The 18,755-nt window shown below is 38.6% G+C and overlaps 2 protein-coding genes across 13 annotated transcripts; both read right to left on the reverse strand.

The window, feature by feature from the left end:
* Positions 1 to 380: 380 nt before the first annotated feature.
* On the reverse strand, positions 381 to 13,019 carry Nrg (Neuroglian). 11 transcript variants are annotated; one of them, XM_067350689.1, is made up of 14 exons: positions 12,716 to 13,018; positions 11,694 to 11,771; positions 11,555 to 11,578; positions 10,783 to 10,915; positions 8,796 to 10,211; positions 8,221 to 8,681; positions 7,570 to 7,935; positions 7,227 to 7,485; positions 6,831 to 7,151; positions 6,486 to 6,705; positions 6,147 to 6,303; positions 5,804 to 6,076; positions 5,198 to 5,290; positions 381 to 4,941 (listed from the first exon to the last, which is right to left on the reverse strand). In XM_067350689.1, the coding sequence occupies exons 2-13, from the start codon at positions 11,746 to 11,748 to the stop codon at positions 5,199 to 5,201; spliced, it is 3,777 nt and encodes a 1,258-aa protein (XP_067206790.1). In that variant the 5' UTR covers positions 11,749 to 11,771; positions 12,716 to 13,018; the 3' UTR covers positions 381 to 4,941; position 5,198. The 11 variants fall into 11 exon arrangements, with proteins under 11 accessions (XP_067206790.1, XP_067206785.1, XP_067206786.1 ...); XM_067350684.1 differs by lacking the exon at positions 5,198 to 5,290 and having other exon boundaries at positions 12,716 to 13,019; XM_067350685.1 differs by lacking the exons at positions 5,198 to 5,290; positions 12,716 to 13,018 and adding an exon at positions 12,397 to 12,687.
* A 338-nt stretch (positions 13,020 to 13,357) lies between these two features.
* Positions 13,358 to 18,503, reverse strand: LOC105677460 (scm-like with four MBT domains protein 1). Of its 2 annotated transcripts, none has more exons than XM_012376083.2 (7): positions 17,818 to 18,503; positions 16,527 to 16,945; positions 16,363 to 16,452; positions 15,692 to 16,206; positions 14,592 to 15,442; positions 13,839 to 14,485; positions 13,358 to 13,765 (listed from the first exon to the last, which is right to left on the reverse strand). In XM_012376083.2, the coding sequence occupies exons 1-7, from the start codon at positions 17,861 to 17,863 to the stop codon at positions 13,595 to 13,597; spliced, it is 2,739 nt and encodes a 912-aa protein (XP_012231506.1). In that variant the 5' UTR covers positions 17,864 to 18,503; the 3' UTR covers positions 13,358 to 13,594. The 2 variants fall into 2 exon arrangements, with proteins under 2 accessions (XP_012231506.1, XP_012231505.1); XM_012376082.2 differs by having other exon boundaries at positions 13,839 to 14,488; positions 17,818 to 18,501.
* Between the last annotated feature and the right edge of the window lie 252 nt (positions 18,504 to 18,755).

An 18,755-nucleotide genomic window follows, 5' to 3' on the forward strand; every position in this document is an offset into this window, starting at 1 on the left:
CTACGCTTCAAAACAATTACATTGTCCTTACTTTCAGAGTCCTGCGGTACCTGCGAAAATTTTTTACACAGATGAAATAAAAAAAAATATAAAATATACATCTGAAACTTTTGTATTTTTTTTTTTAAGAACTCGAAAAACTATGCAATACCTATATAATACTTAGAGAATCAATATACAAAATTAAAATCATTACATGTTTAATGTTATATCTAATTATACTTAATAATAATTGTAATTTTTTTGGCGCTGAGTAAAAGTAAAGCTTAAAGCGACCGCTGAAAGTGAAAAATCGTAAAAAAATTAAACACCAAACTCGCGATTTAATAAAAAATAAAACGAAATTAATACCGTACGTATAATGATGGAGTGAACTGTCGTTTCCTTTGTGAATTTCCCTTGTTTATTCTCTTTTTTTTTTTCTTTTTACTTTATTGACATGGGAGTTATGCGGGCAAACCTCGGGATGCGCATCACTGCGATCGCGTTCGTGAACGAATAACTTAAAGATTAGGACATAATTGTTCGCTTAATTATTATACAACATAGTGATTCGGTTTCGCTGCTTGGCGCGGAGCTGAGAGGAGCTGACGGAGTGGCCGCTCAATAGCCCACTCGTACGCGTGTGTATGCTAATGAACGAAAAATGTTTGCGGTGACAATTAGGCCACACGATGCCTGTTTGTATTGCGCAACTTGTACACAAATGATCCCTAATACTTTGACGTCGTTTGCTCATAGCGTCAGCAGTGGATGGAGCACCCTGGTGTGTTATCGCTTCTGTATATTTCTAGATTCCGCGGTTCATTTTATTTCGTAGAAAAATTATCTAAAAACGCCGACGCGCGCGCGCGAGAACGGTACGAGTGCGTGGTTGCACAGCTGTCAATACGAAAAAACATCGGCACGCCAGTAATATATCGGGATAATATACAATGAAAGATTCGCACGGTGTAAGCGAGCACACGTTGAACGAGATTCCATTATTGAGATTCGTCGTCTCCGCGTTAATTCTTTTTATAGCAGGCTCCGATCGTAAGTATCTTTAAAAGTGAATCGATCGGCGAACGTGAAAATTGGGAAGCAACGAGCAAGCTGACATCAATCCTCGCCAAAGCCTCGCCAAAGTCTCGCCAAAGCCTCGCCAATATCACTTCTCACGATCGATTGAAGCAATCGAATGAACACTTGGTGCTATTAAGACGTAATTGAGATTCGAGAAATTCGCTATAAAAAGAGCCGGGACTCGAAACACTTCCGGGAGTTGACACACGTGTGCTCGTTGTACAATGAACACTCTCTCTCTCTCTACGATAGTAAGTCGCGAATCATCTCTCTCATTTCCCTCCCTTCGTCAATGCAATCTAATATCAAGCAGAATAGTAGTAGATATTCTCGCCGTCCGTCGAAGCGACGGAAATATTTCAAAAGCTCAGTCGACAGATCGACGGTTGCCGCAAAGCACGCATCTAATACAGAATACGATCGCGTAAGAAGAACGCAAATGACATTTTCCTTCTTTTTTTTTTTATACAAAGTATAAAACTATAAAAAATGAAATAAAAGAAATACAAAAGGATATTGCAACGACGAGCTGCTCGTGCGAAAGTATTGGAAGTTTTTATATATATAATATATATATATATATATCTATGTAACATATATAATAGATCAACGCGTCTAAACTGATAGCTTAACGTGCAGAACGAATGAATCTCGGCTATATCTCGGTAAATATATACTGAGGCTAGCACAATAGAAAAATACTCTAAAAATGTAAACGCGTTTGTGGCATGTATGTGAGTGTGTGTTTGCGTGTGTGTGTGTGTGTGTGACTTGGACATCGAGAGATTCCAGTGGCAAAACGTTTCCCCTCTCCCCTCCAAGAGTTATTGCCGTCGCGGTCGAGATATTAATGCAAGAATGCGCTCCTTATGTCTAGCGAAAGCATGTATCGCGATATGTAATCTTTGTCTCGGGATTGCACTGTTCGTAGTATCCAGCGATATTAGATTGTCTCGCAAATCGTTACATCGCTCCGTGTGGATGTGTAACGCGAATCTGTAAACCATGTGTGTGTATGTGCGTGCGTGCGTGTGTGTTGGATGTCGAAGTGTTTCCGTTTGTCGCAGTCTTTAGCATCGTCACAACCGCATACAGATTTGTCTAGTCGACCCTTTCCTAATGTAACAACGGACGTACAATAATAAAACGTTCGTTTCCTCGATTACATTGCGTCGGTGAGGCGGAAAGAAAGCTTTTTTTTTTTTTTCTTTTTCGTGTGACGTCCAAGTCACTTGTACAGGATGTTCGGCAAAAAAGACCCTAACAAATACATTTTTTTTTTTTTTTTTTTTCGATCACATTAGAAGATACTTCCGCACCCGGTTGTGTTTAAGGACTTTACGAGAATTCGTCGTGAACAAGGAGAACTCGGGGCTAAGTCCTGTGTTCGTCCGGTAAGAATGAGATATATCGTCATTTAAAAGTACTATACTTCGTGATTCTTCGCGCATACGTATCATAAATATTATACACTTTGTACCTATTCTTTGTTTCTCTTTATCTTTGTACCTGACATATTTGCTTGCGACACTTTTGCAGACAACCTGTACATCGTATTGACTACGTTAACTTAACGTTTTATATCAAACAAATTGTACAAATTGTACTTAAAGGTCTAAACAAATTTTAACATCTTGTACACTAAGTAATAATTATAGTTGCCCTGCTGTGATCGTCGCGTTCTCTTTTTCCTTTTTTTTTTTAAGAATTACTCATAATAATTCGTAATTAATATACATATATAATGTCTCTCTCTCTCTCTCACTCTCTCTCTCTCTCTCTCTTTTCATCTCTTTCTAAATATATATTTATATTTGTATATTCAATATCTTTAAATATTAAATAATAATGTATGCATTACCTTATAATTACTGGATTGTAATAAAAATTAACCAAAAGCAGAATAAACTTTCATCAAAATAAAAAAAAAAGAAAGATTTCGTCGAAGCATGTTTCACACACAAAAGCAACAATTACTTAGAGGCCTTGCGATTCTTTTATCTACTATAGTGCATATACAATCTTCTTTTAATATTACTTTATTCGTTACTATCCATCGCGTATTTCCTATTACGCACCCCACGTGTGTGTTCTGTGTATAATGTGTTCGTTAATAATGAAAGTGTAAAGTGCATGATAAATTGTAGATTATTATTCGTTTGTTTAAATTTGGCCCTTCCTCGACAGAGTAAAAATTGATCGCAGCTAAAGATTCTTAGAACAACCGTCCAGTTTAGAAGATTAAAGTTTAAAATCAGTCGAAGCCAGATTGCGACACTGTCTTTTGCATTGATTCTATCATTGTTTTTTTCTCTTCAAGATTGCATGTAAACTGACCGTGTCACTCGTAAATAGTGCCGCTAATACATTCATTGTGCGTTCTCATTCCAAATTAGGAATATATTACGTTAATTTCGATATATACTCGTTACAAAATTCCATAACTCGCTACTTTTAATACAAATAATGGCAACTCTATATTTATACATTAAAACAGTAAAAAGTTAAATAACGGAATCTCTGTCTCCGTTGCACTAATAAATGTTTCCTTTTTTTTTTTGCAAACGAAAGCACTGCAAACAATCATCACGAAGATCTCTACTAATATGAATACGTTCCATTCAAAGCATGAATCACTTTTACGCATTAGAAAATTATTTCTATATTGTTATCGTACGTATTTTTAAATCCAATATAGGCACTACAATTTAACACTTTGTGAATGCATCTTAATATAACATGCTGCCGTGATAAAAGAATTCCGGAAGTTAGTCCTGTTAAAAATAAATCTATGGAAGTACTTAATCCTCTTAAAAATAATTTCCTTCCATATTTATTTAATGACTCAACTATGTCAAAAAATATTCTCCTTTGATTATTGTGAAACGTTATGTTAGCATCTCCTCTTATTAACACAAAATTCAGGTGTTTTAAGAGTCATCCGAACATTTAATCGAACCAAAGTTTTAATCGCAGGATTATTGCAATAAGCAATGCATAAAGAAACGAAGCTTTGAGGATAATTCAGTACTTGTAATAAAGTTTACTTTCAAACTGACCAATTTCGAAATTTTTTTCAATCATAGCAGTATTTGATGCCGTCGAAAGACATCAATAGATTTCGAAATTAACGCGCGTCATATATCGTGAAACATACATGCAGTCTTAAAAGTATCTCATATTTTCAGCTTAAAACAACACGAATGCAATTTCGTATACCTTGTCGCCAATCAAAGTGTCTAACTCAACCTGGCTCTGTCAAACATTACGGTCAATGCTAGAATAATTCCTACGGTACTATTTCCATAAATAGCTTGCACGCTATGAAACACCTATAGTTCTTGGGTTTTATAATTAAAATAGAGATATGCTTGACGCGTCAGCTCTCGCGATAATGAAATAAACGAACAATAATAAAAATCGTAACAAAATCGTTCCATTACATGTTTAAAAAAAAAAAAAAAAACTAAAAATCAGGAACGTTTGTAGTATGTAAAAAAACTCAAATAAAAAAACTAATATCCAAAAGAATTACTTGTATACCAAAAATGCTAATTCTCGCACGAATATGAAAGACAGTGGTTTCTATAGAAACTATAAAACCCAAAACCAGAGTCTAATTGGCAGTATAGTGTTGGACGTTGCGCCCAGCGCAAGGTGCATAGCAGAGCTGCTGCAATGGCCAAAGATTGCGAGATCCTTAACCATAACGAACGAGAAAACGTTTTTTTTTGTTTTTGTTTTATGCGGCTTTGATTAAGAGTTGCAGATGTTACACGTACGTGGCCATAGTACCAGTCGGGATGGATGGTGTCTCTTCTGGTCTACCTTTAGGTCCGTATTGTCCTATGAAAGATCCGTCTTCCGTGAAGCGTCCTACAACAAGCAGCGGATTTCAAAAACTTGCACCAAATTTAATGATCAATACGAAAGATATATAAAAATATCATGTGTATCTATCGATTTTATAAATATCGATGGATGTTGCATGCAGTTTAATAAAGAAAAAAAATGTTAAATGATGTGTTAACTTCCGAATGGGATCAAAACCTTATTCTGCTTCAAAACTTAGATGCAGCGATCAAAGTGTTAAAAAAAAAAAAAAAAAAAACCATGTCTGTGTTGAACTTACCTTAAACTAGAGTGGCAAATGCCTGTGAATTTGGTTCCTGCTTACGATGACGGCCATATTGACCAATGAAAGAACCGTCTTCGTTCATGCCCTCTGCGTTGAGTCAAGCAATGAAGCAAATAAAATGTGTAACAAAATATATAACAAATTGGAACTAAAATAATCTAAGCGGAAATACGAACGTTACTGAAAGGAGTATAACTAGCGTATGCAATGGTGGCTGCGAAGTGCATACAAAATAAAGAGCGACCGTAAGGTACAAGAAAAGTTTCAGCTAACGTGACTATGATCGTCGGTTATGTTCACGCAAAATGTGAAATTCGTCACATGCTTTCTGTATAAAAGTATGAAAAAACCCCTGTATGAAACATTTAGTGCATTTGTTTGTATTGCAAAAATAATCAATAATACGTACCCGAGCTTATCTTATCTTGTAATAATACACAACAAAATTGATAGTGATATCGAAAAAAAAAAAAAACTAACTCGTGTAGCAAGTGTTTTTAATTATGCACTATTTTGATCCGAAGAACTTTCCTGAGATTTTTAATTCTTCTGCGAACTGTATGTAATTCTATAGATCCAATTCCTAAATCTATTACTAACCTGTGTCACCATCACCGTACTCCGCCATGGAATCGGTGTCGGACTCGGGATGTTTGCCGTCCTGGTGAGAGGACGACGCCACGGAGGCGCGTCCGCCGGCTGACTTGGTGTCCAACGGTTGCGAATACTCGTGGAATCCACCCTCGTCGGGATAATCGCCGCGTCCGGCGGCCAATTCCCGCTCATGCACCGCGTACTTTCCGCCACGATTTCGTTTAATCACGCAAACTATTATCAGTACTAAGAGGAGGAAGGCGATCGCCAGCATCATTCCTGCAAGGAACGTCAGTGTCACTTAACGCTGCACTAATCGCCAAAATTCAGCTGAGAGAAGGAAAATTACCTATGAACCAGCCAGCTGTCGCGACGTTTTCTTTTGGCTGAATAATGGGCCCTTCGCTGCTCGTCTCGACTTCCTGAAAATCGCTCTCTCTAAGGTAGATTCCATCGACAGCGACAACCGACATTATGTAGACTTCACCGCTTTGCAGACCGCGAATCTGCAGGATTGAGTGATTTTTCATTCAGAATAAAATTTTACACTTTATGCGAAATATAAATACAATATTAATCAGCATGCTGTTTATATAATGTTCAATTTAACATGATTTAAATGAGTAATTTTCAATTTCATAAAGATTGCTTTTTTCTACGATATTATTGTTATTATTATTATGCATACCTCAATATCATCTGATTGATACTCGTTGGAAGTTTGTAAAAATATCGTTTCGCCTTTGAGCTTGTACTTAACGAAGAAATGACTTCCCGGAATGCCGTTCAAGTTCGGCAGCCAAGTGATTCTCACATTGGCATATCCATTCTCAGTCGGCACAGTTTCCCATGTAAATTGTGGGACGTCAGGTCGCTGAGACTGTCGTGTCTTCTGTTCAACGAAGTAACTGCAAATATATCAGAAAACTGTGAATAAAGTAATTGAAAATAATATTTGCTGTTTTACACAACGATTGCTTTCTCAAAGGAAGTAATTTTGTTCTTGTGACTCGTGTCATTATGACGCACTTACTGGTTGCCCTCGCCCACCCTAGTCTTGGCAGCTATGTGAACGCGGTATTTCGTGTCGGGCGCTAATTCGGCTAATTTGGCCTGCGTGGCTTTTGGATCTATGATGTGCGGCCTCCTCTCGAGCATCGTTCCCAGCTGCGTGTTGTTCACAGTCTGATAGTAAACATTGTATCCAGTTAGAACACCGTTCGGCTCCGCGGGCGGCGTCCACACGAGGTACAAAGCGCTGGATCCTATGGGGAACACCTCGAAGCTGAGCACTGTCCCCGGCACGCCTTCCGGCATGTCAAAATTCAAAGTCTCGGACATGGGACCGACGTATCTGTAGCGAGCAAAACGTTACGTGAAAACAGAGCAGCCACGAAAAGCGGAATACGAGCGGTGCGGATCTCCTTACCTGCCGTTGAAAGCCATTATCCTCGCGAAGTTTTTGCTGTTCGGTATGAACTTGGTGACTGTGGCGTGCGTCTGATTTCCGAGGATGTTGATCTCGCGTATCCCCCCCTTCTCGCCCTCCTTGTCCGTCCACGTCTGAATTTTGTATCCCTGCAGCTGACCCCTCACCGACTCCTGCGACACCGGGCTCCAGGACAACTCAGCAGTCGTACCCGAAATTATGTGATTCAATGTGAAGTTACCGGGCGCTTGTAAGGGCACTGAAACAACGATTTTACGTTCAAATTGATAAACCGATTAGCAAACGCGATCGTTAATAATAGTAATTTTGTCAATGAATTTACCGTCTTCTCCGGAGTATCCGAGAACCTCCTTAACCGGAACTCTACTCTGTCCTTTATCGTTTATCGCGGTGACCTTAATTTTATATTTCTGATAAGTAGGCAGATTGTCCACCTGCAGACTGTTCTTTCTCCAATCGATTATAGTAAATTTGTCAGTGTAATCCTGGCCCGGTATATCCCTCTTATACTCTATCTCGTACCTAAACCCGGGCCCATTGTGTTCTATCTGCGGCATAGTTGTCCAAGAAATGACTAAGTTTTGAGGCGTGGTGCCCTTGCCGATGACGTTGTCCGGATTTTTGTACGGCACGTCCGGTAAGGTGGTGCAAGCTTTCTCCTTGTTGTGCGACGATGGTAGAGATGGACCTGTTACAGTGATATCAAAGTGCATGAATTTATAACACTTTAAATCTACCAATCTGAAAAGAATGCAAAATGATAAAAAATCAACTGAAAAGTGATTAACTGCAACAAATTTCGTGCACTGAATTATATTATCGCAGCACTTATAATTTCTATGAATGGCAAGTTTTGCCCATTTCATTCCAAGAGCGCGTGTAATCATAACAAAAATCGAAAAGCACGAAAGCAAAATTGCAACTAATGCCATTGAATTATATTGCAATTTGTTCCGCGGACGACAAATCTTACCTATCTTATTCCACGCGATGACACGGAACGTGTAGTTAGCCCAAGGTGACATGGGCACTATGTACACTTGATCGATAGCCGGAACGTTGTCTCTGGCTATCTCCCAAACGTCCGGCGTGAACGTGGTGTTGTACTGGATAGTGTAGCGCAGAATTGGGGCTCTATTGTCTCCCTGGGGCCTCCATATAACCTTGGCTTCGGTGGTGTTGCACTCGACGTTTTCCAATATCGGTGCGTTAGGCACATCCTGAACGATCAGCGTCGCTCGCGCGGTCACGCTATCAAGATCGGTGCTCGCGACACACGTGTAAGTACCGGAGTCCAGTTCGGTCGTCTTCGTGATCAGAAGCGAGTAGTCTGAGCTCCGCACGAATCTCGGCTCCATCTCGAAGTCTATCGGTTGGCCGTTGCTCAGCCATTCTATGGTCAACTCTAAACCAGGATCAGTGACGGCGTTGCACCTGAAACGAACGTGAAGAAAATATCAAACGAGATTCTCAACAGCTGATTCGACATTTATATATTTAAGTTTCGCTTTCGTCGAGCATTCAATTTCCGTTTTCACGAAACTTTACCTGAACGTGGCGGTGGCGCCCGCTGCGACTTCGTAATCCTCCGGCTCGTCCGTTATCCTGGTGTGTTCCTTCACCACTAATTCGGCGGACGCCTCGATCTCGCCGAACTTGTTGGACGCGTGACACGTGTATATACCCTCGTCCAAAAATATCACGTTCTGGATCTCGAGATCGCCCGACTGCAGAATCTTATAACGACCACCGGTCAGCTCTTGGCCGCTGCGAATCCACTTGACGTCCGGCTTGGGCGCGCCGAAAACCTGGCACGTTATTCGAATCGTCTTGCCGTCGACCGTGTTCAGATTCGTGGGCGGTTGCGTGAATTCCGGAGCGAGTGCTAGCACGTTGACGAACACGTCCTTGTAAACGTATCCCAGCGAGTTGGTGGCGTTGCACCCGTAATTGCCGGTGTCGTTCTTCGTCAGCTTCTCGATTATAATCTTGTTCGGCGTGACTTTCCTCCTGCTGTTCGGCGGCGCCTGAGAAATCGGTTTGCCATTGTGGATCCACTTGATTTCAGGAAGTGGCACGCCCGTAGCTTCGCAATTGATCTCGATGGTCTCGTCCTCGGCGGCCTCCGTGAAGACTGGCTCGACGGTGAAGTATGGCACGGCCAGCACTTGCAGATGTATGCTGTACGAGTCGGCCGAGCCGACGCCGTTCGACGCCTCACAGGTGTACGCGCCTTCGTCCTCAAAATTGACGTGCTGTATGACGAGAGATTTGCCGTAGTTCCCTTGAGTTACCCTGTCAAACGGAGTGATCAGATGGCCGTTTTTGCTCCATATGGTTTGCGGCAGCGGTGTGCCGCCGTAGATGCAGTACAGCTCGACCTTCTGGCCCCGGTAGGCGACCTCGCTCTTCTTGGTAACGTATTGTCTCTTGGGGGCGTGCTTGTTCTGGCCGGTGGACGCGCCCGCCGGTTTTACGACCAGCACGACCCTATTGCCCAATTTGTATTCGTTTCTGAACACAGATGTGGCGGCACAGGCGTAGTAAGAGTTCTCCGAAGCGTCGTTCATCGTCACATTGCTGAAGTGGAGATTGCCCTCCGGGTCCACGGTCATCCTCGAGTTGTTGATCGACTTGATGCTACCGGCCTGATCCTGAATGAGCCAGTAGACGTTCGGCTTGGGCCAGCCGTCGGGCGGATGACAGGTGAGCGTGTAGGGCTGGCCCTCGTCCGCGTACTCGGTCTTCGGGTTCTCATCCTTGAACGAGTTCAATTCGGCCTTTCGCACGAACACGGAGTTCGACGTAGCCGTTCCCCATTCATTCTTCGCAAAACATTGGTACTGTCCTAAATCCTCCTCTTTCGGCTTGGAAATCACGAGGGTACCTCTGCCCGGCTGTTGGGCGATACGATCGTCGTACGTCGCCCACTCAAACTTTTTCCCATTTTTAATCCAATGATATCTAAACGACATAAATACGTAAATCAGAATCTTCTGACGCCATGTTTTTAGTTATAAAAAAAAATTCAATGTTTGTACATCAAATATCGTGACGGAAAAATTGCGCATAATGCAACGATAAATTTAACGTTTTAATTCTCTTCTAATTCGTCTTCGCGTGTTTATTTGACATTTGAAAAAACCCCGCCCACATCGGTGCACATCACATTCCCGCAAGCCGGACTTCTGTATTAGTGATGATTATTTCATACATCCCCAAGCTATGATGTCATCCTTGTAATTAAGACCCACCGGTTGCATCGACCTCTCTGCACCGTCCAGAGATGAATAAGCCCGATATAAGTGCACTAAAATTTCGCGAGCGGAATACCTCGAAAGTACATTTTCCGTTCTTGAGCAAGTTAATGAGTGCGAGGACATATTTACATAATAGCTATTTCCTTTAAAAGCACGTAGGCAACGTTTAATAATAGCGTCGGAAGGCTGCGTTTGAACAAGTGTGGCAGAGATACGCAATATCTCTTGTTTCGTACGCAACAAATAAGGAGAAAAAAATTAGAAAAAGTACATACGTCGGAGCTGGCTCTCCTTCTGCTTCACATTCGATTAAAAACGGTCTGTCATTCTCGTTGTCCTTTGCTTGAACCACTTGAAACAGCAGTTCGTCTGATGGTGGCTGCTTAGATATCCGTGGCGGTGATTGAACTAATGTAGAAAAAAATGTATTAGGGCAATTGCACAACTCAGATGGGAATAAACTAATAAAGGAGACATATACGTGATCTAGAAACAGGAAAAACGCAGGAAGCACATTTAGCGTAATGATTCATTACAGTAAATGATCTTGGTGATTTTTAATTTCAATTTAGTTATTGTGTGTAGGCTAAGTTGTAGACAACTATGGTTTACACATAAATTGTATGATGTAATTACATTAAGAAAATATAGAGAGCTTGAAAACAAATACAATATGAAAAATCTATGCTTTTCGCAGAACGTGTACAAGTATACACTTATTAAGAATAAAGGGATCTAACAGAGATGATTCTACTGTTTGCAGGAATTATGCAAACTGTATGTAATGTAACGATAAAAAACCACACAGGAATACGATTTGTAAAATATTTCAAAACATTTCTTTGTTTTTAGAAATCTATACACAAACATGATTTCATGAGTGTACAAATGCGCACAAGTATATATGTTTATGTACACTGCCATGTGTGTATAGGAAAGCATGACATCCTTGTGTAAACAATTTGTTTTGCACAGAAATAGTTAAATGGTGTGAATGAAAATTACAAACAGAAGAGTTACTTATAACATTTTTTAAATGTGTTTCACCTCCTAAAAAATCCGGGATGGATACTATAATTAAACATTAAACATCAATTTTAATAGACAAAATTTTACTGCTTAATAAATATTGTATGATTATTTAAAAAATTATAATCTAGCAATTGAACAATTCAGTTGTACTCACTTATTGCTGATGCCCCAAGTATCAGTATGGGAATAACACACACGGTGAACCTCATCGTTATTTTGTATCTTTAGCAAGCTAAAACAACAATTTTTGCCGTGAAAAATAATTTTAAAAAGATTTATTAATATACAATTAAATTGCCTATAATAATCGATGCAAAATTCTCCAAAATCTCTTCACTTTGTTTACATCAATGGTTATAAACGTTTTGCGAATATATATTCTGCGATATCTATCAATTTAACATCCGGTAAACGCGAAAGTATTCTCTCATCTCTTTGGTTAATCATTAAATCACTGCTCGGTCATATACCCCGTGCACTTTTGCGGTAAACACAGAAAATTGAACACATATATAGAACACGCGCGTGCGCTTCCGCGCAACTCGGCGTAATCCCCCACAAAATCGAAGTTGACCCAATTATTCGAAAATTTTCAAATTCGCCGAAATGTTATGAGACTGCGGTTGCTAACGGAAACGCGAAAAATGGGCGTGCACCGCGCCGATAGAAACGAGAACGCCAATAGACGATATTATTTCACACATACACACGCATCAACAAGTCGTTCTATCAATACCGATCGGCTCGACCGGTCCAATCGACTTTAGCGTCGCCGGATGAGTGTAAAATTCGATCGTCCGTCACCACGGTATTTAAATTCAGTCTCACCGACAACCGATTGTCATCGATGATCTCACCCGTTGCGTCCTTCGCAGCCGCCGGGATTCCGCGGGGCGTTCCGCCCGTTGACGACGACGAGAATGACTCGCACGCGTCCTGCAATAACAGGCGCGTCGTTCCGTCGCACGAAAATGTCGAATCTTTCGATGGCGCGACAAACGGACGGCGAAAAACGTGACGGAGAGGCAAGGCGAGAAGCGGGCACACCCGCGAGATCGCATTGATCGCCCGAGTCGGTGGCCGTCGGTCGCCCGTCCACGCCTGTCGTCGTCTCTCGTCGTTTTTCGCGGTAACGATCGTGGCGGGACGCGTTTGAACAGAAACGGCCGGACTTACCGATCACAGGCGTTCGATGACCGAATCACAGAATCGAGAGGGTCTTCGTTATCACCAAGGCATTATCGAAAAACCACACGGAAACCACTGACTTGGATACGTAACTCGCCGTACGGTACCGTACTATGTGCGTGGTTTGTGCGTGTATGTTGCATCCAATGTATGCGTGTGTATACGTATATGTGGGTGTGCTTGGCGCTAGCGCGTCGTTTTGCTGCGGTGTTCTTGCGTATTTCACCGAATCAAGAAAGATTAGATGAAAGGAGACCGAGTATGTCACCGGTAACGCGATCTATTGTCGAAGAAAAAAACCCGTTTCCGACAATACCAACGGGGAAAAAGTAGGAATCGACAATAATTGAAGAGCACTACGTTATCATCTAAAAATAATTATCCAATTTTTTTTAAATAAAATATAAGATAATTGTTCTAAGTATTATAAATGTAAAAAAATCCAGATTTGAGAGTAATAATCTGAGAATTGTATAATTAATAAAGTATCAATCGTTGAACAGAACATCGGTATATTTATCATTGAAAGTAAAATAATAACGCAAAAGAAATTATTTAGAAATTTTATGGGAGTTGTATGATGTATGTAAACTAAGAATTCTTTCACTGCGCACTTTTTAAGATTTCTCCTTATGTTGAAACAAATAAATTTATTTTATATAATGTTATATACAGATTGATAAGAAATTTGCAATCATTATTTTGCTAGCTTTTCAACTTAAGAAAAGATCAGTTTCGGAATTGCACATCTGATCTATTTATCTTTCAGCTAAATGAGTATAGTTAAAATAGTAGTAAATTAGTGGCAAGAAATGTAGAATATATATATTTATATAATATATTATTATAAGTAAAGGATATTGCAAACTAAACAAAGTGATATTGCTCAGGCTCTACCTCGTGAATATGTCGCAGAAAAAATGTAACTTTAACCTGCTCTACGTGTCGACATAGCTTCATAGCTAAACTCGTTCGCAGTTTCATATGTTGAGTAAGAGAGGGCAAATTCAACAGCAGAAAGGCGAGGCCATCGATTTCCTGAATAAAATATCAATACAAGTGATATTACAATTAAAATGTTAATCCTTATTAATTTTACACATGTACTCACCTCTTCCTTGACACGGTAGGCGAGATCCTTGCAGTCGTTTGTTTTTCTCAGATACCGAAACACATCGTCCACGCTCCAATATAACGGATTCGAATCCAGCTTCCGTGTCTTCGGTCGCCGTTGAGTCTTTTGTATTTTCACATATTCGGCATCCATGTCGGAGCCGTCAGATTCTATGCTCGTGTCCCAATCTCTTTTAGCTCCTCTCCCGCTCTGGCTTCCAAATCTCGTGGAATGTTGCTTAGAATTCAAACTTGGGGAGCTACACATTTCTCTGTCTTTCATTTTTCTATCGTTGAACGAACTACCAGAATCTTCCGAGATGTTACTGGAGGGCACTTCAGTCTTGAAATCATCTGACTTGTCGGATTTCTCTAATCCTTTCTGTATCATGATATCTATCTCTGAGAGCGGTTGCCTGCCGTCAAACGCGTGGTCGACATTATTCTCCGCGACATGCTTCACGAGATCTAACGACATGAACGGCATTTCATCTTCCTGATCGTATTCTTCGTGAACTATAACTTTATGTTTATTTGCCCATCTACCACGCCTCCTTCTACGCCTTCTACCCCAAGGTTTGGTTTTTTGCACCATGATACTCGTATAGCCCTTCGGCTTTCCTCTCTTTCCAGTTCCGACTGATGCTACTGAAAATAGAAGAATGTCATCAAAAATATGAATTTTACATTCTAATTGAGATCAATGTAAATGCGATAACTTTACAGACGTAATGCCCATTCTATTACTTACTGTATTTCGTTTTTGATGTTTTATAGCATTCGTCCGGACACTCGCTTTCCGACACGTGCAACGGGCCGAATAAATTCGGGCAAACCATCAGCTTCTTACAAATACTCCTGCAAAAATCTGCCACCATGTCTCCTGACGTAACAATGGCCACACTCGCGCGATATGTGTTGTTTTTGTGTTTAGCTTTTAAAACTTCCAGATGAAATCCAGGATCCGGTTTGGTATCACATTGCAAAACCTTCAAAATTCTAGCGCTTCTGTATCCGACGGATACTATCATTGATAAAACTTCTCGCATGACCAATATAACTGGTCCTGGTCCTACTGACTTTGGCAGAGTCGCCAATTTACCCTTTGAGATCATTGGGCCCGTAAAGCATCGATAATTAAAATATATCTTCGGACACCAGAGTGAAGATCGTGGTTCAGATATCGGTATGTCCAGAACATTGGTTTTCTTCTCTTCTTTCTCAGACATTTCCAACTTTTTGCAAATCTCGATGTAATCGTACGGAGGTTTTAACGGATAATGATTGGATTCGCACCATCCGACAGGAAATATTTGCAAAGAATGCATGTCGACTATATGATCTGGTCGACAATACTCATAATTGTCTAATTTTATCCATAACAGATTGTCAATCATTTTCGTAATTCGAGCGGCGCATATTACATGCTTATGTTCTGGATCAACAGCCTCCAATCTCATGCCACATTCGAAGCCCGCTTCAGCGGCGCTCGCACGTTCACTGAATAAGTCTTCAGGTGCTGTTTTAGCAGCGAATGTCTCTAAATACTCATTCCAGCTAAAGTCTCCAGTCTTTGAAGTCCAACCTTGTGGATGAGTAATCCTAAATAAAAAAAAAAAAAAAAAACAGCATATTTATATGTTTTGTATATATTTACACCATAATATAATAAACAAATTATGCAGCACTCAAGAGTTTAACAGAAAATGTATTAAAATCAAAGAATTATATTAAAAGGTATAATCTCTGTAAATATATCTTTAAAATTAAAACTGTAACAGTAATCTGCAAACTAATAATACCATTAATTATTTAAAGATTGACATGATCGATTATTTTGCACAAACTTACACAATATTTTGTTTCTGCGCCCATCCAACTGGAAATATATATGGATGTTCCGCAGTACACAGCCATGTATTCTTTTCTGTATTATTAGATATAGGTGTACAATCTGATCCAGTCGACTGCTGAGTATACGCATCAATGTTCACAAGAAAATATGCATCGTCAAATACTTTTGTTACTGTAGCAGGATGGATTTTTGTTCGATCCACCGGATTCAAAGCTTCCACCTTCATCCCAATTTCGAAACCGTGCTTTGGATGTTCTCCATTATTATTAAATAATTCCTCCGGTAGCTGACAGTCTTTTGATTTGGATTCTAATAAATCCTTCCATTCCTCATACGTGTGCAAATCAATAATTGAACTAGGTGGTTCTAAGAACCAAGTAGAATTTGACTTAGAATTTGCAAATCCATACGAATGTAAACGCTCGGAGGTACAAAATATCCAGAAATTTTCACGAAAAGAGCCTGGTGTGTCGTATCTCAACAAGAGACGTCCTCCAACATTTTCTACAATCTGAAAAAGATTTAAATGGCATTAGTGCAATCAAATTTAAACATTTTTAAGTACTAGAATACAAAGTAAAATAAACCCTTTACTATTTCTTCTTATATTATACTTTATAATATATAAAATTTTCAAGTTTTTTTAATTGTACAATTGTTTTCATACCGTAGCCACCCATAATTTATACGGATGCAACACATCGCTTATCTCAACCTTCATGTTCTGCTTAATCCTATCTGTCATACTTAAGCCATCCTGTTAATAAGAAAAGTTAGACCATTGTGTTAAATTCTTAATTATTATATGGAATCTTGAAAAAAAAATCATACCCCTTTCAGCATCTCTGCTGGCAGCGAATGTGCTGTTGTCAGAAATTCATGCAGTTTGTCTATGCAATCTGGTGATCTTTCAAGTATAACATTAGGTGGTTCTAATTTTTTACTATTTTTCACACACCAACCAAGTTCATGACCAGCTTCTTTCGTGAGATTGAACCAAAATTCTAATGACCTATCATCACCACCAAAGTAACGCAACCGTAATAAAGGACCACAAGCCATGACAATACAAGCTACCCAATATGATGATTCCTCTTCATCATTATTTTCCTGAACTGGAACTTCTAATGACATGCCTATTTCAATACTATTTTGCAATGTCTGCTCCACATGGGGAAACATAATTTGTGGAACTTCCACGCTACTCGTGGCATCAAGATAGTCTTGCCAAACAAATCCGCTCTGAAAGTCTAAAATATATAATATTTAATGGAGTATAAATATTTTTCCATTAATTTTTATTTAAGAGCAAATTATGATTTTCAGTTATTTTGATATACAGTACTTTATTGGAAATACAACATTGAAAAACATTAGAAATTTATATTATTCAATCAATATACATATATTACAAACAAAAGATCTACAAAAGACTTATTTGTTAAATAACAATAGCAAAAAAGTATAAAATAATAAATATAAAATTTTTTAAATAAAATAAATATTTTTATAAAAAGTTTTTAATATCTTTTAAAATTTTAAACAAAAACTTTAATTTAATTTAATTTATATTTATATAATATTTATTACACACGCATTAAATTAATTTTGTTGAATTGTTATATTAAAATGTGTATTGCATTATTATGTTAATATTTATTACACTTTATATTAAAAATGATTAGTTGTTATAAATAAAAATATTTAATTTATTAAATATTATTAGATATTTTTATACAGACGCCATTTTCTAAATTATCAATAAAGAACAGAAAATTATATAAATATATATTTTCAGAAATTTATAGAGAATCTAATACACAAAATCAATGAAACAAGTACTTTTTAATGATGAATTATTCTAACAAATAAATTTTCTAATGTATCAAGTTCATATTTATTTCTTTAAAGTTACACGTGAAAATGAACGATTGCGTTTAATCACGCGTTATCTATATCTATATCTACCTTTTTCTAAAAACAATAACGGTTAAATCAACCATGTAAGAAACACGTGTAATGATTTTATAATTATATACAATTCCAACATGATCGAAACCAATTTTATATATTTGAACATGCTGCATATGTAAAACGAGTGAAGAATTATTAAAGTTTTTACCTCCATCCTGCAGTTTTTCTTGCGCTTGATTCTCGTACGTTTCCATAATTTCTTTACATCACTGAAATACCCGAGCAAAATATAGATAATGAGATTATTAATTTTTCAACGAGGAACTTCTCATTTGCGTAATTAATGCAACAAATCTAATGAATATTATTTCTACGAATCATCATGCGTGCAATGAGTACCAGAGTGTGCTAAAGGCATTTAGGTCTCTCTTTGCAACTGCATCTCCTGTACTTTTTCTCAATTTTTCCATCTCTCCTCTTTTTCCCTCCGACGCATATTTATATGCTTATCTCACTTTGTGCGCAAAAGTGTAGTCTACTGTCGATACAAAGAACAGATCTAGCATTGTGGGACAGAGGACAAATTCCGCACATGCGTAAAAGCAAATTGTAGCAGACGCTGTTAGGCTTCAATCAACCTCAATAAGGATACTATATTAAATATATGATTGGTCGATTTTCGTATGTGTAAACATGAAATGATGTATTTGTACAAGTTTGAATGTCCCTAACTGTTCCACTCTTGTTTACTCCCTGCTGTGTAACATATAAATAATTTTATGTAAAAATATCTAAAAGATATTAAGGTATTTATCCTTGTCACACATATCTTGAACACAATTCTATAACATCGCTCTTCGAATATATATATTCTAAGATTAGGTCAGATTAAGTTAGATAAGGTTATATTAGATTATATTAGAGAATAAATTAAATTTCTGTTGGCAGCAATGTCTTAAATGTGGATTTTTATGCAGAAGTATTATTATGGTAGTTTTCCACCAAGAGACACAAGCGACACAAAAGTATTATTCTTTCTGTTGCTCACTGAATATCGAACAAAAACAGAGTGATACTTGTCTCGATTTGTGTCAACTTGTGTCCTTTGCTGGAAAACAACCTATGTAAACTTAATTAAAAAAAAGT

This window comes from Linepithema humile, chromosome 2 (assembly GCF_040581485.1).
Source record: "Linepithema humile isolate Giens D197 chromosome 2, Lhum_UNIL_v1.0, whole genome shotgun sequence".
In the NCBI taxonomy this organism is placed as follows: domain Eukaryota; kingdom Metazoa; phylum Arthropoda; class Insecta; order Hymenoptera; family Formicidae; genus Linepithema; species Linepithema humile.

Excerpts from the sequence above, each read along its gene's own strand:
- LOC105677460 (XM_012376082.2), bottom strand. The coding sequence starts at position 17,863 with ATGGAAACGTACGAGAATCAAGCGCAAGAAAAACTGCAGGATGGAG. Across the intron at positions 15,443-15,691 it reads GCGCAGAAACAAAATATTGT|GATTACTCATCCACAAGGTT; the intron begins GTAAGTTTGTGC and ends TTTTTTATTTAG. Across the intron at positions 13,766-13,838 it reads CCTACCGTGTCAAGGAAGAG|GAAATCGATGGCCTCGCCTT; the intron begins GTGAGTACATGT and ends TATTTTATTCAG.
- Nrg (XM_067350684.1), bottom strand. The coding sequence starts at position 11,748 with ATGAGGTTCACCGTGTGTGTTATTCCCATACTGATACTTGGGGCATCA. Across the intron at positions 6,706-6,830 it reads AGGGTGGGCGAGGGCAACCA|TTACTTCGTTGAACAGAAGA; the intron begins GTAAGTGCGTCA and ends ATATATTTGCAG. Across the intron at positions 4,942-5,803 it reads GTACGGTGATGGTGACACAG|GACGCTTCACGGAAGACGGA; the intron begins GTTAGTAATAGA and ends TGCTTGTTGTAG.